Below are 22,300 nucleotides of genomic sequence, written 5' to 3' on the forward strand. Positions count from 1 at the left end.
GACACTTAGTATCATTTTAAATAATATTATACTATACTAATTATTACTATTATTATTATTAAGGGAAGATATGAGAGAGGATTGCACTGCTTATACTAATATTAGAATTCTGCATGTCTTCTTCCAGCATGGAATGAATGGTCTATAGGGAAAGATACTGGATAGCTTCTTTCCCTCTAAAGCTTCAGAGCTCTGCTTTCCATTATTTTAATGAACTCAAATAGCAGACACACTCACATTCAAAGGTTAGTACTTAGCGACTGAACAACAACAAAATCCATGAACATGAAATATCTATTTCTTCTTTGATTTTTGAACCAGCATTTCTTAGTTTTCTGAGTTTTTCTTTTCAAGTGTACACAGCACAGGAGCTTGGAATAATTAAGACATTTCCCATTCTTCTCATAGTCTAGTTGCAAATGATTACTTCATCAGCATCCATCCGAACTACTCATGCTTGCAAACCAAGAAAAACCACCCAAGGGCTTCTATAGTACCATGGAAAAGAAAAAATACATTCCTAACGGAATTTCACATCTTTGAGGCAGTACTATTGAGTTGGACACACCATTAACAAATATAAACTTAGCCAATTGAGTATTTCACGTGTTAGGATAGCAGAGAACAAGTAGATAGGAGACAGTCCCTGCCCTTAAAGGTTATACAATCTAATTGAAGAGACTGATGATGATGGTGTTGATTACTACTATTATCACTATTATTACTATTATCACCACCTCTATCCATTACTGGACTTCCCTGGTGGCTCAGATGGTAAAGCATCTGTCTACAATGTGGGAGACCCGGGTTCGAGCCCTGGGTTGGGAAGATCCCCTGGAGAAGGAAATGGCAATCCATTCCAGTACTATTGCCTGGAAAATCCCATGGACAGAGGAGCCTGGTAGGGTACAGTCTATGGGGTCGCAAATAGTCGGACACGACTGAGCGACTTCACTTCACTACACTTTATCCATTACTGCCACCATCAAACACTTGCCATATGTTAGGTAAAGCTCTTGGCATGCAGTGTTTTCATTTAACTTTCAAAACAACCCGATGAGATAAGGGCTCTTTATAACTCCATTTAATAGATGAGAGGCTTTGAAGACTTACATATGTAGTTCAAGGTCACACAGGATGTATACTTTTAGGCACCATGCTTTGGTATCTCCAAGTAAACAATTAGGAAACAGTGAAAGACTCAAATGGTATAGACTAGGAATGTTATTGAAGTTTAAGGAACGCTTTTAGGAGAAGACAGGATTTGAAACAATGGGCAAGATTTCTATAAAATATGTCTTGAGTTATGGTTAGTTATTAAATAGGTAAAGAAGAGGGGGTAAGACATTCCAGAGCAGGGACGAGAAGTAAGCAGAGATGTTGAAGTGGATGATACATGCATATGCATGTATACATTGCACAGTTGGGAGAGACATAGTTGTAAGTCACCTGAGCACAAAACGTCTTTTATTTTGGTGAATTTCCCTCTGACTACTGATATGCATTAAAAAAGAAACCTTTCCATTGCTTTCCTCCTACCTCCCAGTATGCACTCCTGCCAATTACACCCCGGAAGGCAACTCTTTCCTAATAGTAGCTTGCTAACATTCGTCCATCACATCCTTCCAACCTGGCAATATGAGGGATGAACCATGACTGGGTTATTTACACAAGTGCTATTTTGGACAATGATTGGTCATTAGAAGTAAATGCATGTGGCCAAAAACATAATTTCTGAAATGCTAGTTTTTATTATTCTTCTAGACAGACTGCCTTTGCTTCCCCTCCATAAACCACTCCCTGCCCCCAAGAGTGATTGATGGCCCTAAGCATTTGTTACTGCAGTCAGAAGTTAAATTTCAGAACTGGTGGTTTCTCCGTCTGTAGGAGCTCTAGTCCTCACCCCCAGTTTTCAGTGTTCACCTTGAAGGCATACAAGGCTGGAAATAGCCTCCTTGTAAATAAGATCAAGAAAACATGGGCATCAAATATCCTTTGGGCCAAGAGTTTATATAATGATTATTAGGTTCATCTTGACTCCCAATTGCCAACTAGAGGGGCAAGTTTTTAGAGAATGTCATAGCTGGAAGGGACCTTTAGACATTACTGAGTCTACACTTTGATTTTCTCTGCTGGCTGCAGAACAACTTAGAGGAAACAGCTAGGTTTAAAAGGACTGAACCCTAATGTGAAAAATATTTTCTTGTGCAGCAGTTTGGGAAATGTATAAGAGAATTAGGAATTATTCTCAATATAGAATTTTGAGATTAAAGAAGAAGAGTTTACAATGTACCTAGCCAAGCCCTGGACTAATTTGGTGGGGGTGGAGGGAGAATGAACTAAATTATCAGTTTTTTTTAAAGGACAATACTATATCACTCTTTTCAAAATATATATTAATTCACAGTGCTTGTTAAAACATTAGCAAGTAGAGTTCCTGTTAGGCTTGTTTACAGTGAACAGATAAGGACGATGCATAATTAACAGCATTATTTTGCTACAGTGAGCTCAGTTCTTAAATCCTCAAGGAGTTCTGCTTTAAATGCCCGTCTCATCTCCCTCCCTTCCCCCAACACCCATCTCCACCTGTTAAATTCAACTCATTTCTCAAGGATCTTCTCAAATGCCTCCTGTCTGTGAAGCCACTTCACTAAAATTAATCACTTTTTCCTATATTTTCTCATAATATTTTATCTAGAATTTGATTTTCATATATTTGCTTATTCTCTCACTTCTCCCCAAACCAAACCAAGCTTTTATTGAGCCTTAGTATATGCCATGTTCTGTGCTAGTGACTAGGCATACAGAAATGAACAAGTCATTTATTATTCTGGAAGAACTCACCATACCATGAGAGGCATGACATATAAACAACCAAATATAAATCATTATAATCAGTGCTGTAACAAACTATGAGTAAAGTGCTATAGGAACAAAGATGGAGTAATGAAATCTGCTGGAATGGGTTTGGACATATGTGTTCGGGGTTGAGAGGTGGAGGAGAGCAGGACTAGTCAGGGAAGCCTTCACTGGCAAAGAATCATTTGAAAAGAGTCTTTAAAAGGGATAGGATTTTCTCCTAGGTGGTGAATGGAGGATTAGGCTTGAAGAGCATTCCAGGAAGCAAGAACAATGAACATTTACCTCTGCCTTGAATTACAGTTATTGGATATACATTTGTCTTCTGCTAGCCCGCATACTCCTTTAGGTCAAGGGCTGGGTTTGGGGTATCTTTGTTTTCCCATTTCTTATGTTAATGTTTAGTATGGGGTAGGTATTCAAGAAATACTTGAATGAATGAATAAAGAAAATCCAACTTATATTGATTTGGGGCACAATAAGCAATCTATGCAATGACACTCATTTATTATTTGTATACCTTTCCAGAATGATAAATTGCCTTAAAATGGATGGCATAATTGCTAAACTGATTCTCTGTCCAGGACAACTGAATTTATATGTAGGAATTTACTTAAGAGTTATAACCAGGGATAGATACACTCAACTAATACACCCAGTTTGATCTTATTGGCTATAATCTTTTCCCCATATAGGCACAGCCATATATATAAGCTGGAGAAGGCAATGGCACCCCACTCCAGTACTCTTGCCTGGAAAATCCCATGGACAGAGGAGCCTGGTAGGCTGCAGTCCATGGGGTCGCTAGGAGTCAGACACGACTGAGCGACTTCACTGTCACTTTTCACTTTCATTCATTGGAGAAGGAAATGGCAACCCACTCCAGTGTTCTTGCCTGGAGAATCCCAGGGATGGGGGAGCCTGATGGGCTGCTGTCTATGGGGTCGCACAGAGTCGGACATGACTGAAGCGACTTAGCAACATATATATAAGCAAGATTGCAAGTTTCTACTTTCAAAGAGAAATCCAGATGATCATTTCTGGCAGCAATCTGGATTTAAGGTGTGCATTAACAAAACATGCTGTGCTAAACATCTGTTACAAATCATTACTTAATGGTTGAAAAGTTAAGTCTTGATTAACTTTTCAGACTACAAATGGACATCTAACAATTTTTTTAGGTGTTTTACAAAAGTAGTTCCATGTCACTAAAGGAAGATATTGCTCATTTTCCCATGAGTCCCACACTCATGGGCAGGAGGCAAATATATTCAGAAGGTTAAGTGCTAGTGGTTGTCAGATGGTCTTCAAAATGTCTCACCCAAGTCTGTAGATCATGTCCTGCTATGCTGGTTCTCTTGTTCTGCTTGTGTGGCAACTCCTCAGGACATCACAAGTTGTAGAGTGGCTATAAATGTGTGTCCTAGGTAAGCTGATTGAAGATTAGCACTTTGGAACAAGAGTTCATTAGCACCAAAAAAATTTAAAAGACTGGGAAGTGAACACCTACTCTAAGCTGGTATCACCACATAACTATCAAATCACTACTGCCATCTGTTTATTTTTGCATTGTTTATGCTTCACTGATTAAGTACTCAAGTACTGTCAAAGTTATTTGATCTTGAAGACAATGCACACACACACACATTCTGTGATAACCTCATCCTTTAGTAGAGTTAATTATTTCCAATATTTCCTTTGAAACAAGTTCAGTATATTGTTGCCATTTTGCCAAATATATTTTATTAAGACATAAGCTCTTTTCTGATGATTTACTCTCCTACAATTTTCTTTCTTTTGTTCAGGTTTACATCCATTGTTTTTTATGCTTGCTATAACTTGATTACACGGAGAAGGCAATGACACCCCACTCCAGTACTCTTGCCTGGAAAACCCCATGGACGGAGAAGCCTGGTGGGCTGCAGTCCATGAGGTCGCTAAGAGTCGGAAACGACTGAGCGACTTTACTTTCCCTTTTCACTTTCATGCATTGGAGAAGGAAATGGCAACCCACTCCAGTGTTCTTGCCTGGAGAATCCCAGGGACGGGGGAGCCTGGTGGGCTGCCGTCTATGGGGTCGCACAGAGTCGGATACGACTGAAGTGACTTAGCAGCAGCAGCAGCAGTACAAAGTTGAGGAAAGAACTTTGTCAACAAACATCTGTTGAAAGTCTCTCAAGAGTAGGAAGTAATCTTGCCTAGGGATCAAGAGCACGGGTATGGGAGTCAGATGGGTCTGGACCAGTTAGCTCTGCTACTTAGTAACTGTAATGTGATCATTAATTCTCTTTTCTTTTCTTCTCTTTTTGCCAGCCTGCCTTCCAATCTTCCTTTCATATTTAGCGTATGTTCACTGAATATCTTCTATGTGTTGGCATTATTCTAGATATTGAGGATATTATGGTGAGCCAAGCAGGCCTCATCCTTGGTTTTATGAAGCTAACACTACAGTGAAGGAGGGGGATATAAAAATATGAATGAATATAAAATAATTACACATTATGATAAATGCTCTGAATAAAGAACTGCGTCTGATGAGAAAAATGTCAAGCAACAAAATTAGGAAAATGATAGTATCTACCTTAAAAGTGTATTGAAGATTAAATTAGATAATGTGGGTGAAGAATTTAGCATGGCTTCTGGGTCATATTGAGCACTTGCTAAGTGGTAATCATAACATGGTAATAAATAAGATGATGATGTAGAAGTAGTCCTAGCCTTCAAGGGTTCAAAGTCTACTGAGAGACAGCATATATATGAGTTATTGCACTACACTATACAGATAACAAAACTGAGGCATGGAGAGTTTAGGTTATCAGCTCAATATCACACAGCTAATAAGTGGTAGAACAGGAATACAAGCCCAGACAGCTCTATTGCCAATGACCACAGTCTTATCCATCATACTAAACCCCCCCGCAAAAGAGCCCCTTTATTGACTGTGTTCCCCTAGATCATTAAAAACATTACTATCACAGCTCTTACTACATTATATTTTCATCACCTTTTTCTGTGGTTGTCTCTCCTCCTAGGCTCTGGAATCCCTTATTCCTCCTTGTTATTCCTAATGCCTAGATACTGTGTCTGACATAGAGAACATGTTCAGTAAACAATTTTAAACAAATTAATAAGGAAATCTATGAGTATATATAAGGGAGGCCTGCACAGACATTGTTCTTCCCAGAAGCAGATGCCAAACTATTTAAAACGGGATACTATTTTGTTGTTGTATTAAGATGAAGTCTATTTTAGTGGGTTTCTTATGAATATTTTAAATGGAGAGAGAGGAGATAAAATGGTATTATAGTCCAAACATGCTGATAATGTAAGAGAATCACAATTACAGAAATACTAACTTTAACAATGATAGTTCTGGAGATAGGGAGATAATTTTCATCACAGAGAAATTCTTTATGGGTAAGAAAGAACTGACTGGAATTTCTTGAGAATTTAAAGTTATTAAACTTACTAAAATAAATGTGTGTGTAGCAGCCATATTTGTTAATACCTTGAGGGTAGGGAATATAAACCTCATTTACTTTTGTATAGTCTACAGTGACTAGCTCAAAGTAGGTGCCAATAAATAGGCTTTTAAATAAATTAACTCTGCAAGGATTCAGTAATTGTCCAAGTGGGACTTACCTGCAATGCCTATTTCATAGAGCCATAGCCATATAAGATGGCACTGTGTGATCCAGAACAGAACTTAGCTGCTAGTCATTTTTGCAGAAGGAAAATGGTGGTTCAAAGCTGGGTAAGACATCAAACCTCTGGAACATATCAGGATTTAGATAAATGGTGAATGATAGTAATTATAAGATCAATAATAGTTAATACTTTTTAAATTCTTATGTGCCAAGCATTATTCTAGGCACTTTATATACATTAATTTGAAACTCAAAGCCCTATAAAGTAGGACCTCTCATCATCCCCATTTTACTAATGAGGGTAATGGAAACAGAAAAGTTAAGTGACCTGTACAAGCTAACCTCATACATTAGCTTGCAGTGGAGCTGGGATTCAAACCCAGGCAGTCTGGCTCCACTGATCCACAGTTCATGCTCTTAACTGCTGTTCCATATATAAACCCAGTGGTTCAGTGGTAAAGAATCCACCTGCCAATGCAAGAGATGCAAGAGTCATGGGTTTGGTCCCTGGGTGGGGAAGATCCCCTGAGTAGGAAATGGCAACCTGCTCCAACATTTTTGCCTGGAGAAATCCAGGGACAGAGGAGCCTGGCGGGCTACCATCCAGCAGGTCAAACAGTTGGACATGACTGAGTTAGCATGCATGCACCTGGAAATAACACTAGGAATACCAAGACAAAGGAAAAGAGAGGAAGTTAAGAAAATGCTTGCATGGAACATGGCAGAAAACCCCATCTCTAGCATATTATACAGGACCTTGCATGCAGCAGGTATACAAGGTCTATCTTGTGGAAGATTATGGCACAAGGGCAGGGTGGGGTGTCTTAGAACTCAATAATATTGTATTTTCTGTTCTGCAGCTAAGGGAAAGGAAGCAGCAGGATAAATCATGTTTGGGGTCTACATTAAGCCTAGGGCTCAAGAGTTTATCTTCTGTTTGGTATTTGTTGCTCAGGAAGCAATATTGTGCATTGTACATGTTATTTTAAATCCTTCTTCATTTTCTTTGAAAATTAACAATCCATCATTGTGAACAATGCACTGACACCCCAGGCACACCCCCATTCTCTGTCTGATCACAGATGTCACCAGTGACGCCACATCTTGCATCATGGCTATGCAGGGTCAGAGAATTGATGGGGGCTTTAAGACAAGGCTCCCCAGAGGCTTGAGAGAGATGATGCTACTAGGCAATACTCTTTATGAGTATTACCAAGGATGGATCAAGGAACCACTCAAAGGGATCAGGATATCACAACATACTCTTTCTTGGGGAAGGGAGAGAGAAGGAAGGGGAGGGAAAAGACAAAAAATAAAGGGAAAGGGAAAGGTTTTCATGCTGGCTTATATAGTAAGTAATTATTCTCACATGAGCTGTGAGTGTGGTGGGGCAGAGCTAGATCCTCAGGGTCTGCGGATGAGAACCTCAGGATAGAGGGTGTTTCACAAAGTAACCTTCATGCTATAAGACTCATTGTTCTAGTCTATAAGCTGAAGAGTCCTGGAGAGAGCCACCTCCATACTGGAGCAGTAATAGGAATGTTCAAGGTTTTAAACTAGATATATAAGAAGCTAGGGTGCCAAGCCAGCCCTCCAGATGGCAGTTGCAGTGGGGTTGGGGTGTAATGAGGAAGAAGGTCAAACATTTTGGCATATGCCTCTCCAAGGAACTCACAGCATTTACCCTACATTTATGAAGGGATCAGGGTACAGTGGGAGGAGTACAGACCTGGGGCCCAGATCTCAGATCAAGTCTTGGCTCTGTTATTTACCAGCTGTGTGACTTTAGGCAAGTTGCGAAAACTCTTTAGCCTGTTTATTCACATGCAGTTAGAGATAATGGTATCTATCTTTCACGTACTAAGCTAATGATAATAATGTTGATTCCTAATATTGATTAAATGCTTGCTTGTGTGAATGCATGCTTAGTCGCTTCAGTCGTGTCTGACTCTTCGCGACCCCATGGACTGCAGCCCGCTAGGCTCCTCTGTCCACGGGATTCTCTAGGCAAGAATATTACAGTGGGGTGCCATGCTCTCCTCCAGAGGATCTTCCCAACCCAGGGATGGAACCCGAGTCTCCTGTGTCTCCTACATTGCAGGCAGATTCTTTGCTGCTGAGCCACCAGAGAAGCTGATTAAGTGCTTATTATATGCCAAACACTGTTTTAAGGCTTTATATGAGTTATTTCATCTAATCTGCATAACAATCCTATGAGATAGGTAAGATTTATCATTAGATCCATTTTACAGATAAGCAAAATGGAACACAAAGAAGTTAGGAAGTTACCCAGGGTCCCAGATGGAGTTAATGCTGGAGGTGAAATTCAGATTCAGGCAGTGTGGCTCCAGATCCCACACTTTTGGCCGCTGAGCTATATCCTATCACCACACTATAAAGAACGCAGAACCTGAGATCTGACACAGACCAAGTACTCAGTCGTGATTTAACCCCACTTCCCTTATCATTACCTTTCTTTTTTTCTGTATAAGAAAGAAACTATTTGGCTGCTGTGTGGGGGTCCCTTCTCCCACTTCCCTAAGTTGGAGCAGGGGCCTCCTTAGTTACTTCAGGGTGATTTGGCATGAGTGAGTTGAAGAATCTCAGAGATAGTCCTTGTCAATTCAATGTGATGAGCTGAATGTGAGCCAGGAAAACAGGTTGAAGTCGGAGGCAAGGGTGGTGGAGTCCCAGCAGGCTCTACGATGGGAACCTTGGAGGGCTTCCTCTGTCAGTAAAAGCAGAGGCGAGCTGTCCTAGAGAGGCTGTCTTGGGCTTTGCTGAGGTCCGTAATTCCCCACTCTTGGCTTCTTGGGCTTCTGAGATACCAGTGAACTCATATTACACTGGTCAAGGGTGAATGGTTGACCGTGGTTCTCTAGTCCCTAGGATTGCATCATCACATTCCACGTATTCCCTCACCTAACATTTACATAAAGAACACCAGAAGCATAACTGGGCCACAAAAAATGCTACTAGATACCAGCTCCTTTAACATCTCTACTAATTGCCTGATAAGCCACACGTTTCTTTTCCTGGTTTTGAGACAGACACATGACTATTACTGTCTGATCCCAGATAGTGTAGTTACCGGCTTTCAACTGGAAATCTTACTATTTAATTAACTAATTGCATTTCAGATACTGAGCCTGCTCTTTAGGTTAATGGCATGGTTGGTGGTGGAGGTGGGTGTGTAGAGAAAGAACAAAATAGAAGCATAAAACTGAAAGTTCCCAAAGCTCTGTGGTCAATGCTTTTCTGAGGTAAGTTGCGTAAGAGATGACTTGGCAACCCCGCAGCTAGGCTGTTGGAAGTCTGGCAAGATCTCTTGGAGGAAAAACAAATAAACAGCCCAGAGGTTAATCCACAAGCCGTTTTGCTTTAGCCCTTGTTGCTGAAAATCTTTCCAACATGTTTCAGTCCACTTCCTTGCCATAGGAGATAGAGTAAAACAAAGATAAATATAGCCTGGGCTAGATCTGGAATTAGGAGGGCTGAGTTTGAGCTCCGGCTCCACTATTTACTTGTGGTGCCGTAATCGCTTACACCCGTGTTTGTCCAAGTGCGTTCCAATCATGTGCATCAGAATCACCTGGAGTGCTGGCTAAACAGCCAAGTTCCAGGGTCCATGGCTGAGGCTTTCATCTGAGTGGTGCCAAGAATCTGCCTGTTGAGCAAGCAGCCTAGATAACTCTTATGCCCACTACACGTTTGCAAAACACAGAGTTTTAGTTTTCTCATCTGTAAATAAGAATGGTGAAAACAACACATGTGGTCAACCCGAATCTTTGAGTGAGGTTATGGCAGAGCTTCAGGATACATTCTGAATATTAATTTAACAAACATGTTAAATCCATGTAGCATTTGATGGTACCAAGGTGAAAAATCCATGTTTCTCTGCTCTTTGAGGGGCTCATAGAGTAATGGGAGAGACAAACGTGAAAACAAAATTATTGTTTGATAATGGCTAAATGGGTGTGAAGAAAGGGGAGGCAGTTACTCTACTAGTATGAGAGGTGGTGGTGGAGGTGGGAGGGGAGCATAGAGGAAGTGATGCTAAGCTGGAGAAGATTATTTTAAAGTGGGTTTTGAGAGAGAAGTCAATTATGGTACTGTGGGTATCTTAAAAGTGTAGCAGATAAGGCTGTATTTGTGCTAAGTCTAAAACCTATAATAGAAAGAGTTCTTGTTTGGGGGGATGGGTATGAGTGGAGAGTATTTTCTGTATCTGTTTACTTATTACTCCTGGCTCCTAGAAGTAGAGTGTTAAACTGGAGTCATTTTGTGTTCTCCAGTGTGTGGGACTCTGAGAGGATGGGTATTCAAGTATGTTGTTGACTTGCACTGCAAGTCACTAACTGCAAGGCCATGGTCTAAGTTAGGGGGTGGGACACTGGCTATGAGCACTATAAACAAGTCAAGTGTTAAATCCTACTGATAATGGGAACTCTGGCTTGAGAACTAGCTGCCTCAGCAGAGAGATCCTCGAATATTAAGGGCAATGCTATATATACACATACAGCCACAGCAGGCAGTGACTAATGGCTCTGCTTTGGGCCAGCAACTCTGGCCCCGTTCTGGCTTCTTTACCTCTACAGGCCAGCCCAACTTGAGTTTTCAAACTCCACCTCAATTTGAAAATAATCAGGAAACAAAAGCCTTTACTATACAGAACGTCACACTGTCCCCACTTCCCTTCATGTTTCAAAATGACTGAGGTTTTCTGGAAACCTGTAACACACTTTCAACAACTCCTTTCATGCCTTTGCCCAGACCAAGGATAATAAACTCTCAACCCTTAATGCTGTATGACCTCAAGCAAAGAAAAAATGGAGTTGTAACAATGATTAAGATCGTGGTTTTGGATTACATCTGAGTTCTAATCTTGGCCTGCAGCTTATTAGCTGCATGATTCTAATGAAGTGACTTTGTTCATTTTCCACATTTGAAAAATGAGGAGAACAACAAGTACCTATCTCATAGGGTTGTGGTAAGGATTAAAAGAGAAGATATGTTGGAAAAAAAGCCCCACTGCAATGCCTAGCTTAATAAGTAGTAGCAGAATACTAGTAATCATTATTAATACATTAACCATACTGGGCATTACCTCTGATACCTTTTGGAAAACAGGGGCTATTATGGGTGAGGAGAGAGGGGAGTGTTTTGATTACTTCAGGGGAAAAGAACAGGAAAGTACCAGTATAGGAACCAGCCATTAATAATAGTGGGGAATGTATTTAAACGAAGAAGAAGAAGATGGCTTCTCTTTAACCAATTCTTTACCAACAGCACTGCCAGAAAGAACAGCAGGACTAACGTATATGCCTCTTATTTGATTGATGCATTTTCTAAAAGCGGTACTGCTAATAAAATCCTCAAAAGATTTTCCAGTGTTACCTTCCTCCAAACCCATCAGACCTGCTGCCAAAACCCACTTGCTTTTTTTTCTCCAAAAGCATGAATGGCATTTGTATCCAGGCTCTTCTCTCATGATCACCTCACCTACGGTGGAGGAAAAGCACAATAAGTTAGTGTCACGTCTCAATTATCCGTGACCAGGATTGGGGGCAGTGGGGTAGGCAGGAGAAGAGGTTACTCTTCATGGCCAGCTTTCCAGGAAGACAAAGGAAGGTTAGAAAGGGAGGTCACAGCATGGACCTGTGTGACAGCTGGGCAGAGGACACCCACTCTATGTATCAGCCTATTCTAGGAATAATTCGTATGCAAGTGATTTGGTCAGCAGTTTGTGATTCTGGAACACTATTCATAAAAGTGCCTTTCCTGGAATCTATCTTATATATGACGTATTTTTCCCCATTTAATTCAATAGTTCTCCTGAATATTTTAATACAGCAATAGTAGTCCAAATAGCAAACACATGTGAGTTATTGACTTTCTTTCCTTTTATCCATTTCTGCTGTAACTGAAATTTTCTTCCTGAGTGAATCTCCAGGCCACTAGTGACATTACCTTTAATCCATTCGTGTTTCTTTTTCTTTCTTTCTTTTTTAAGTTGGTATTAACATGGAAGAGACATAAGCAGTTAAAAAATAAAAGATGTCTAGGTTGGTGACAATCTCCAGAGCAAAGCTTACAGGGACTGGTAGAGCAAATTTGATTTGAAAATGATTACACAAGGTGAATTCTGTGTAAATAATGAATTGGAAAGAAAATCAGGCTGGGAGTATTTGCTTATCCACTTATTTCCACATGGAAGAAAAGCCATAATTCCTGTCAGCCTGTGCTTACAGCATGCCTAGATTGGCCAGAGAGAAACCAACCAGTGACGAAAATAAATACACAAGCCCACTTGTTCACTGCATTCTCTGTCAGGTGCAACACCAAGGAAAGCCATAAAGATATGTCTTTGGGTAACAACCCATAAATCCATGGTTACAGTTCAAGCACTTAGCTTCAAATTCCCAAATGACCATGCCACTATTCTTTCCTCTTCCAGAAGCTAGAAGTTCATTGTCAAAAAGGAGGGGAGGGGAGGCGAGGGGCAAGGCAGCTGAAACGCTCAGCGACCCTAGCAAAATTCTGGGAAGGCTTGCCCTCCTCACAAATCACATCTTGAGAAACTAACTGGTATGTCGTTGGAAGACACTGTCATAGCTAGCTAAGGATTTTATCAAAGTGCACCTAAAACAAAACAAAACAAAAAATGAAGTGTGCCTAGCTTTCAAGAGCAGTGTTCCTTATAATGTACAGCTGATTTCTGTATATCAAGTCTTATTTTTCCACTGACTCACACTTTTTTCTATTTTTTAAAATTATATATTGAGTAGTTACAAAGAGGAATTTATAAGAGACAAATGTGAAGTATAAAAAACAATGATTCATGGCTCAAGAGGGAGGGGATATTATATACTTAGGGCTGGTTCATGTTTTTGTATGGCAGAAACCACCACAACATTGGAAAGCAAATATCCTCCAATTTAAAAAAAGAGAACAAAAAGCCAAAAAAAAAATGGTGCACTTAAAATTGTATATACAACAGGCAGTTGAAGAAAAAGAATATAACTATTACTTTTAAGGGTTTCCCAGGTGGTGCAGTGGTAAAGAATCTGCCTGCCAATGAAGGAGATGCAAGAAACGTGGGTTCCATCCTTGGCTCAGGAAGATCCCCTGGAGAAGGAAATGGCAACCCACTCCAGTATTCTTGCCTGGAGAATCCCATGGACAGAGGAGTCTGGTGGTCTACCGTCCAGAGGGTCATAAAGAGTCAGACATGACTGAGTGAGCGCGCATGCATTCATTAACTTTAAAGGCCACCATGTGCCCCTCCCCTAATTCTTTCCATCTCCCCTCAGAGATAACCACTATTCTGAATTTTGTCTTAATTATTCCTTACTTATCTTTATAGTACTACTATGCATAATGACTGTCTCTTCAGAATGCTTTATCTGATTTTCAGAAGGATTCTTCAGTCTCCAGGAGCTTTAACTTGTGCTGTTCTTCACATTCCAATGAGCTCCCTGGCTTGCCCCCATCCACCTCCAGGTTGCCCGGTAACTGGTAATCTATGAACAAAGGTAACATTTAGTAGTGAATTCACATAGGAAGTCAGGCTTCCCAGGTGGTGCTAGTGGTAAAAACCTGCCTGCCCGTGCAGGAGACGGAAGAGACCTGGGTGCGATCCCTGGGTCAGGAAGATCCTCTGGAGGAGGGCATGGCAACCCACTCCAGTATTCTTGCCTGGAAAATTCCATGGACAGAAGAGCCAGGCGGGCTATAGTCCAAGGGGAAGAACCGGACAGAACTGAAGCGACTTAGCATGCACACATATGGAAAGTCATTAATTCTTTTGTAAGAAGGCTACTTTTGTTTTTCAAGTGAATTTCTGCATGGGTCTTAATTTGTTTACCCAGAGTTTTGGGGACATGGTGGTGGCAGTGGGCTAGCAAGCAGGGTGATAGGGCTGTGTGTATTGCCTGTACATCAGGGTTTGGAGTTAGAAGACTTTTATTAATTTGCTGGCTATGTGACTTTGGGCCAGTCATTTAATATGACTTGGTTCCCTCATCTCAAAAACACAGACAACAATAATATTGATTTTACAGGGTTGGTGGGATGGTTAAACAAGAGATATTAATTGTACGAATATTTTGAAAGGTAGAGGATACTCTATCAAGGTTACTCGTTAATGTTGCTGTGGCTCTGCTGCTGTTGTTGATGCTATAACATCAGTCCTGTTAAAATCAAGGTAAAAGACTAGATGGTTATGAATTTTTGAGAGTCTTGAGCTAATCCACAGATTTATCCTTGCCACCTGTCTGGCAAATCTGGCACAGCACAGACAAAATTAAAATTTCCTTTCCAACTCCATACTACTGGTCTATGTGGAATCTTTCCACCTTTGAACATTTCCCTCAAATCCCACTGAACCAGCCCAAGCTGCATGTGTGGGAGTCATGTTTGCTCTGGCCTAGTGCAGAAGCCTAGGGCAGAAAGTAGTCACACATTAGAGGTATCCAACATTTTCTCTTTCGAACTATTTCTTATAGGATGGTGCCGGCTGGTGACTCAAACAACAATCTGTACACGATGTGTTCATCACCTGGTCAATTTGTGCCTGAGGAACCTCCTGAAGGTCTTGACTTTTGCCTGTGTGATATTAACATAACCATGTGCATGTCCTTACCATTTTGTTTTTAAAAGGGTCTTCTCTTCTTGAAGATCTATGAGAATGAGAATAAGCAGTGGAAAGCCACGTTTCCATTCTGCAAATGATATAATCAAATCTGTAAATGGGCAAAAATACACACAAGAGACGCTCCATAAAACTGTTGGCAATTATTTCAGTGAACAGACACAAGTTGTGTATAGTCCCCACAGCTGCCGCAGGTGTGGAAATAAGAGATTCACACAACAAAGGGGAAATATCGATCATCTTCTGAATATGGTGCTGGGCTACCTGCTTGGGCGCCCAGGAGGGGATGAGGGGGGGAAAGCGCTGTAATATTCCCACGCGTTTCCCAGCCTTGAGGCTGTTTGACCTCTGAGGTCATGAAGCTCTTGCCCTTCGCCTAACAGCTGACGCCTGGAATAAGCAGGCCAGCCCAGCATGGCCTCTGCAGGGGCTAGCAAGAGGGCTCCAGCTGAGGGGTGGCTGCAGCTATGGCAACAGATGCCCAGGAATGAGTTAACACCAGCCAAAGGGGTAAATGGGAGAGGCAAGGGCTTTTATATCAATGCACTAGGGAAAGAAACGCAATACAGCGGGAAGGAGGTCCATTAATAAAGCTGAGTGATAAAATCCACCACCATTCTTAAATTGGACTTGGCTACTTAAACTGCTTTTCCAAATCTGTTCCTGGTATTCTAGCTGTTCATCGAGGCACTAGCTTATTTAAAGAATAAAAACAATATTATATTATAAAGTGTAAAAGGAGAAAATAGGATAGGCAGAAGGGTATAAAATTAGACTTGCAAACAGAGGAAGAAAGGAAAACAAGAGATGTCTACACCTATGTTATGTTCTGAATATGTTCAAACAGCTTGTAATTACCAACAATCACCACCTGACAATAAATTACCCCCCTATATGTGGATTACAAGCTGCATTATCATGATGCATTAGAATCAATCTGAGTACTAATGATAATGGGTGGTTGGGTGGCTAAACATGGCCCCCAAGTACTGCTGACTGCCCTCTCTTTCTGTGGCCACAAAACAACTGTCATCAATAATCTCTCATACAGAATGTTTTCTTATCAGCAGTATGTCCTCAAAATATCCCTGGAAGGCAGGTCGATATGGATGGGCTTTTTTGAAGAAAACAGGGAGGCATGGAGAGGTTAAGTGAAAATTAGCGGAGGCAGCATGACCATTTCATGACAGAATTTGGTTTAGAAAGAGAGGCGAGGAACAGAGGCAAAGTGCCTTGGGCAGCTCCTTCGAAGCTGGCAGGACCTATTGAATGTAGTGGGTCAGAGTTTTCAGCTACTCTCTCAGCTACTGTGAGGAGTGTAGATGCCTCAAGCCACTATGAATGGGATATATGGTTGTAGCTCAAAGCACAGAACCACAGAGTACATTTTTACTTCTGGCAGAGTACAATACAACATCAGAGTAAAATTTCACTTCTGAGAAGAAAAAAAAAAAAAAAAAAAAACAAAGTACCCTGGAATCCAGAAACCAGCAGAGTTCATTTGAATAGTTTCATGAATGAACGAGTGGTACTTAGTGTTTTTCTTAGTCTGAGAGGGTCACAAGAGAAACAAAAGACAGTTACTTCCCTCAGAGAGTTTATAATCTACTTGGGGGTAGGGGTGGGCAAATTCACGCATGAAATGAAGACCAACAAGACTCTTCTATAAAAGCCCTAAGAATAAAGTGACGCTCTTCTTTGTCCTACTGGCTAGAGAAAAAGAATGAGAAAATCTGAATGGTGAGATGTTGGTAAGTTCCTCCATAAATGTCACCAGGAGAACTTATGCTGACAAGTGTATTAGCTATTTCCAACAGAAATAAATATACTCACAAAGGGTTCACAAAGGAGGTGAACAGGAGAGAGCATGGGGTACACAAGAAAGACAGATGAGGTTCCAGGGAACCAGGACAGATGTGTCTGCCATTATTTGAATATGATCATCTCATTTCTGAACCAAACTGCATTGATGATAGGGTCTGCTTCCCTGGAGACAGCACTTCTTGGGCCAGCACATCTGCTTGGTCTGTCCCAATATACAGCTACAGTGCAGATAATTCAAGATGGAGTGCTCTGGTGAGCACATGGAAGGCAGATCGTCTGTTGTGGGCTGAAGAGAGATCCACATGTTTTAGTTATTAGACATAAAAACGGGCCAAGCTGTCATTCTGTTTCAGAAATTAAGGTGTTTGACTTGTGCGCCTGTCCAGATGGAATGTGAGGCCCCTCATAGGCTATCTGCAAAGAGGGACTGAATTTTCCTGAGGGGGGAAAAAAAAGCATTATGGATCTGTTTTAGTGACTTAGTTGGTCTTCATTATTATTCCAGATGATGCCTTCCTGAGCCACTTCAATTCCCGCTTTCTCTGCTCCACAGCCTCAGGCTATACATCTCACCTTTCTTACAAACAACACTGGCTCTAGGAGACATGCGCAGGGGATGAGGATTACTAAAAAAAAAAAAACAATAAAAACCCAACCACTGAACACACATGTCCTGCACACAGTGGGTCAGCAGTATGACTGTCACAGGTGAAACTTGAACATTGTAAAGAACAGGCTATAGAGCTTCCCTAGGTCTACTTGCAAATTTCTCATTGAGAAGAATTAAATTCAGAATTGCAATCTGACTATAACCCCCTCTGCGGCTTCCCAGGTAGCTCAGTAATAAAGAATCCACCTGCCAATGTAGGAGAAGCAGGTTTGATCCCTGGGTCGGGAAGATCCCTTGGAGTAGGAGATGGCAACCTGCTCCAATATTTTTGCCTGGGAAATCCCATGGACAGAGGAACCAGGAGGGTTACAGTCCATGGGGTTGCAAAGAGTCAGACATGACTAAATGATGGAGCATCCACGCACATAACTCTCTCTATTGGACCTATTTTATGGAATAGAAAATTGACAGTTGCTGTCTCTTTTAAGGAAATTTGAAAGAGACCACAATTATGCCCAAAGGAATTGTCATACTCTAAGAAGTTGGTGACCCCATTCCCTATAGCCTCAAGGTATTGTAGCTTTGACAATAGCCTGGATGTGACCTGATAGCCTCAGAGACCATCTTTGGATTTTTCCAGGAATATAAATGGCAAGTTATTATTACATGAATGTTACTTGTAGAACTTGAACTGATGAGTATATTAGACACATGCATCAGGAGTGCATGAACTCACAACAGGGTTGGCCAAGAGAGGTGAGCTGGAAAGAGAGAGCCATCAGGTACTAACTGAGCTATAAGGGAAGCCCCTGGAAAGAGAGAACAATTAGGAAATTACAACGAGAGATGAAGGTTAAATGGAACCAAGATGGAGGTATCTGCCATTATCTGAATACGATTATGTGGTTTTTTGTTTTTTTTTTTTTTGAGCCAAACTCCACTGATAAGCCTGGCTTCCTTAGGGGCAGCATTTCTCAGGCAAACAAGTTTAGAAGTCATTTGGGAAGAAATATTTCTTTCCTCTGACATGAGCGGCTAGGTGGAAAAGATGAGTAGACATTTGCTTTGGGAGCAAGAAGTGCTGAGCTTAATGCCTATCATCTCTTAGAGATGATGATGTATTATATATATCCATAAAATCACTGTAGCTGCTTGCTTTTTCCAGGGGGTCAGAGTACACACTCTTTATCTTCAAATGTCTGTTTTTTAGTCTGGCTATATCTTGAAATCTGTTTTGAATACAGCTCAGATAGGAAGGCTTTTGTTAAGCACGTAGTGACTCACCTTCAAGCACAACAGAACACCAGGACAGCAGCCTGACCTTTGTAGTAAAATTAATTTGATGCTTATAATCTAACCTAGAGTCCATAGCTTTTATTTATATGACAGAGTCACAAGACAAATTAGCAGGGATTATTAAATTCCACTTAAGCTCATTAGAGGGGAGAATTGAGGTTGATGAATTTCAGGATACTGGTGAGTTGGCCAAAAACATGTGGGAAAGGAAAGGAATATAGACTTCTAGGAATAAAGTGAAAGAGGCTACCCTTAGTGCACAGTGGGCACTCAGTGAGAAGTGATACAGTGAATGAGGCAAGGGTAAGACAAATGTGATGTCTGACACCCAGGAAGCCCCTTTCCTACCTCCCACTGATGCATCTTCAATCCCTATGAGCTTCTCACACAGGGAAGCCATTTGGCAAGTGCCAGAGACCCCAGCATGAAGCTGGAAGGTGAGTGGGTTAATGATGGTATCAGGCATGTCAGCCTGTATTCCCCTTCCCATTTGAGCTGGTGGTAGGATGTCTGGAGCAGAAGACTGCTAATGAGAAATGAAGAGAGTCAAATGGATACCAACAAACTAAGAAGATGGCTAAGAGATGGCTGAGAACTTCAAAGAGGAGAATTTCTATTGGGTTTCCAGAAAGTTTCTCCAACAGCAGTCCCAACTCCAGCAGGACCCAGGAGGAGTAAGTGTTTCTGTCAACTGCACTTTAAACAAGTGTGTTATACACAAACCTTTGACTGTTTGCTGTGGGAAATTCTAGTTGGTTTTATTTAGGCAATATAATAATGTAACTTTCTGAACAGATGCTCTTTATCTGAACATTCATGATAATGATTCATCTCTGTTCTTCTTTCTTTACCAATGATACTTGTATTCTATTAGCAAATATAATTTTGTAGAGGATGATAAGGGAATCAAAATTATCCAATTTGTTTCCATCATAGGAGCAGAAGGAATCCTTCAATGGTCTGTTTTGCATCATCGGACTGATTTCAATAAGTTTTTCTTTAGTAGTCAGAATTTGTAGCATTAAATATTACTCATCATTGTAGAGTCAGTACTAATTTAATACTACAGAGATAGCCTGGCTTTATCTAAGTGAACCCCCTTTTATTTTTTCTCACAGGAACTGAACATTTTCCAGTCTGGAGGTTCTCTGGAGGTTCTCCTGTACAACAGGAAGTATGATGACATTGTACCTTTCCAAGACATACTTAACGCTAGTATGATTCTCTAAATGGTTATCAGTACTTATATGAATAATTAACTGGGTACCTGCGATATATCCTCTGCTGGGTTGTAAGAACTTTGAGGGCAGGGTGGTACCTTATATACTGTTAACTATGCTCTGGAATATGGCCTAGTGAATGGACAAGCAGTGGAGTTTTATTTCCTTCAATTTGCTGACAGCACTGTAATGCCTGACAATAATTGTGGCGCACACTATTTACTGGTTATTTTTTTAAAGTAAAAATGCTTTCCCCAACTTTTATACAGATTTTCAAGTTCATCTTGCTAATATTTTCTAAATTAATTTCTTCTTTCACTAACTGATCTTAGCCTACATAAGAGCATTAAACTCTAATCGGGGTTCTCTGGTTAGCCGGTTGGTTCTGTCTATAAAAACGATCTCAAGTCACAGGAATAAGATCAGGGGAATTAGGGATGATACGCAAAGTATTCAAACACCAGTATGGCATGAGTAACCAAATAGAACCTCACCACTGGAATCAGATCAGATCAGATCAGATCAGTCGCTCAGTCGTGTCCGACTCTTTGCGTCCCCAGGGCCCAGGAAATCCCTTGTTGTGCCAGAGGTCAACTTATTATTGCTAGACTGTGGGAAGCCTGGAGGATACCAGAAGGGTCAGGCAGTCATTTAGGAGGTATCTGAACAGTGATTATCTATTAGCAGGAATGGCTGATGATCACTTACGGGGCACCTGACAATACCTATTTACCAACTGGAACAGAAGCTTTTGAATATTTTAAAACTAGTATGCCCAGCTAGTGCATACTGGCTGAATATCAGTCAGGAGGTTGTGGACTACCTTCACTGGGGCATGCAGCATAATAAGCAGATAGTCCTACCCACAGCTGCAGTCTTCTTACGTAATCTGTTTTAATGTTCCAGGAAACCATTGTGATAAAAGTTATTCCTTATGTTAAGCCACAATACAAAAAAAAAAAAAAAAAAAAACACACACACACAAAAAACCCTTTCTATAGAAATATTCATTTATGTCCTCTTATTCTGTTTTATGAACTTCTAATCACTTTTTATGTGTTAAACATGCTTTTTTCTTCTAAAGAAATTATTATTTAAAAATGCCTCTCAGTGATGTGTTGAGCTTAAAAAGAGAAAAGACCCCATCGTGCATAGTTTTTCCACCCCATGCAATGGAAGGTAAGCCAGGGAGGGGTAACTGAGAAGCAGAGACATAGAGTAGGAGACTGAGTAGCTGGGCTGGCTGTCTCCTGCTTGAGTACAGAAAGCAAAAGAAAAATATTTTTAAGTGGCAGCAGCTGGACAACAGGGAGTTCTTTGTTCAAAACATTAGAAGCAATGGAAATAAAAGTGCCATGTTTTTGTGCCCTTTAAAACCCTTTGTTGTGCTAATCCAATATCCAGGTCTCTGGCTGGCAGATCTACTCCACTTCAACATGCGGTAGCTGCTTAGGCACCTCATTGTCATCTATCCCTACCTGCACATTTCCACTCACTGTGTCACAATGAATAGCAATTGCTTCTCTGTGGGGATTGGCTGGATTCCAAGGCCTCAGTTTGGATAGACTTGTCTTTGCCATTTAGCATTAATTTTACTTCGTAGGCATGCTAATGAAATTGCTCAGAAAGTTGGATAGGATGTGTGGGAAATTGGCAAGGTGACTGATTCCTATTTCTCTTGAGGTGATGGCTGCAGCTCTACTAGATATTGTGAGTAGAAGCCAGTGGCAAATTTCCTTAGGTATAGGCTGGGTAAATGGATGAGTTAGAGTCACAGTTTCTGCCTGGAAGGAACATGTTCAGCATAGCCTAATTGCAGGGGTATCAAAATTCTTGCTTAGTCATAAAATCAAATGAGTAGGAATACATAAAAAATACAAACCAACAAAGTAGGAATTCTCACAAATGTATGTTTAAAACAAAAGCCCAAAGGACTTCCCTGGAGGTCCAATGGCTAAGACTCCATGCTCCTAGTGCACAGCACCCAGGTTTGATCCCTGGTCAGGGAACTAGATCCCACATGCCACATTGAAGATTGAAGATCCTGCGTGCTACAACTAAGACCCGGCACAGCCAAATAAAAAAGCAAATAATTTTTTTTTTTTTAAAGAAAAGAAAAGCTCAGGAATATCACGTATATTTTACTTTCTGGGACACCTCTCAGATTGCAAGTTAGACATACAAAGGAACT

General features: G+C 40.8%; 1 protein-coding gene across 13 annotated transcripts in view; it reads right to left on the bottom strand.

The window, feature by feature from the left end:
• Positions 1–22,300, bottom strand: part of ENOX2 (ecto-NOX disulfide-thiol exchanger 2) — a 289,405-nt gene that overhangs the window by 88,812 nt on the left and 178,293 nt on the right. The window contains exon 1 of one of the 13 annotated variants that reach the window (XM_061408054.1): positions 11,904–12,501. The exons of the other annotated variants lie outside the window; for them this stretch is intronic. Within the exon in view, the coding sequence (XP_061264038.1) occupies positions 11,904–11,997 (94 nt within the window). The 5' untranslated portion in view covers positions 11,998–12,501. Of the gene's footprint in view, positions 1–11,903; positions 12,502–22,300 lie in introns of those variants that run through there. 13 annotated transcript variants of the gene reach the window in all.

Source organism: Bos javanicus, chromosome X, assembly GCF_032452875.1.
Source record: "Bos javanicus breed banteng chromosome X, ARS-OSU_banteng_1.0, whole genome shotgun sequence".
Lineage (NCBI taxonomy): Eukaryota > Metazoa > Chordata > Mammalia > Artiodactyla > Bovidae > Bos > Bos javanicus.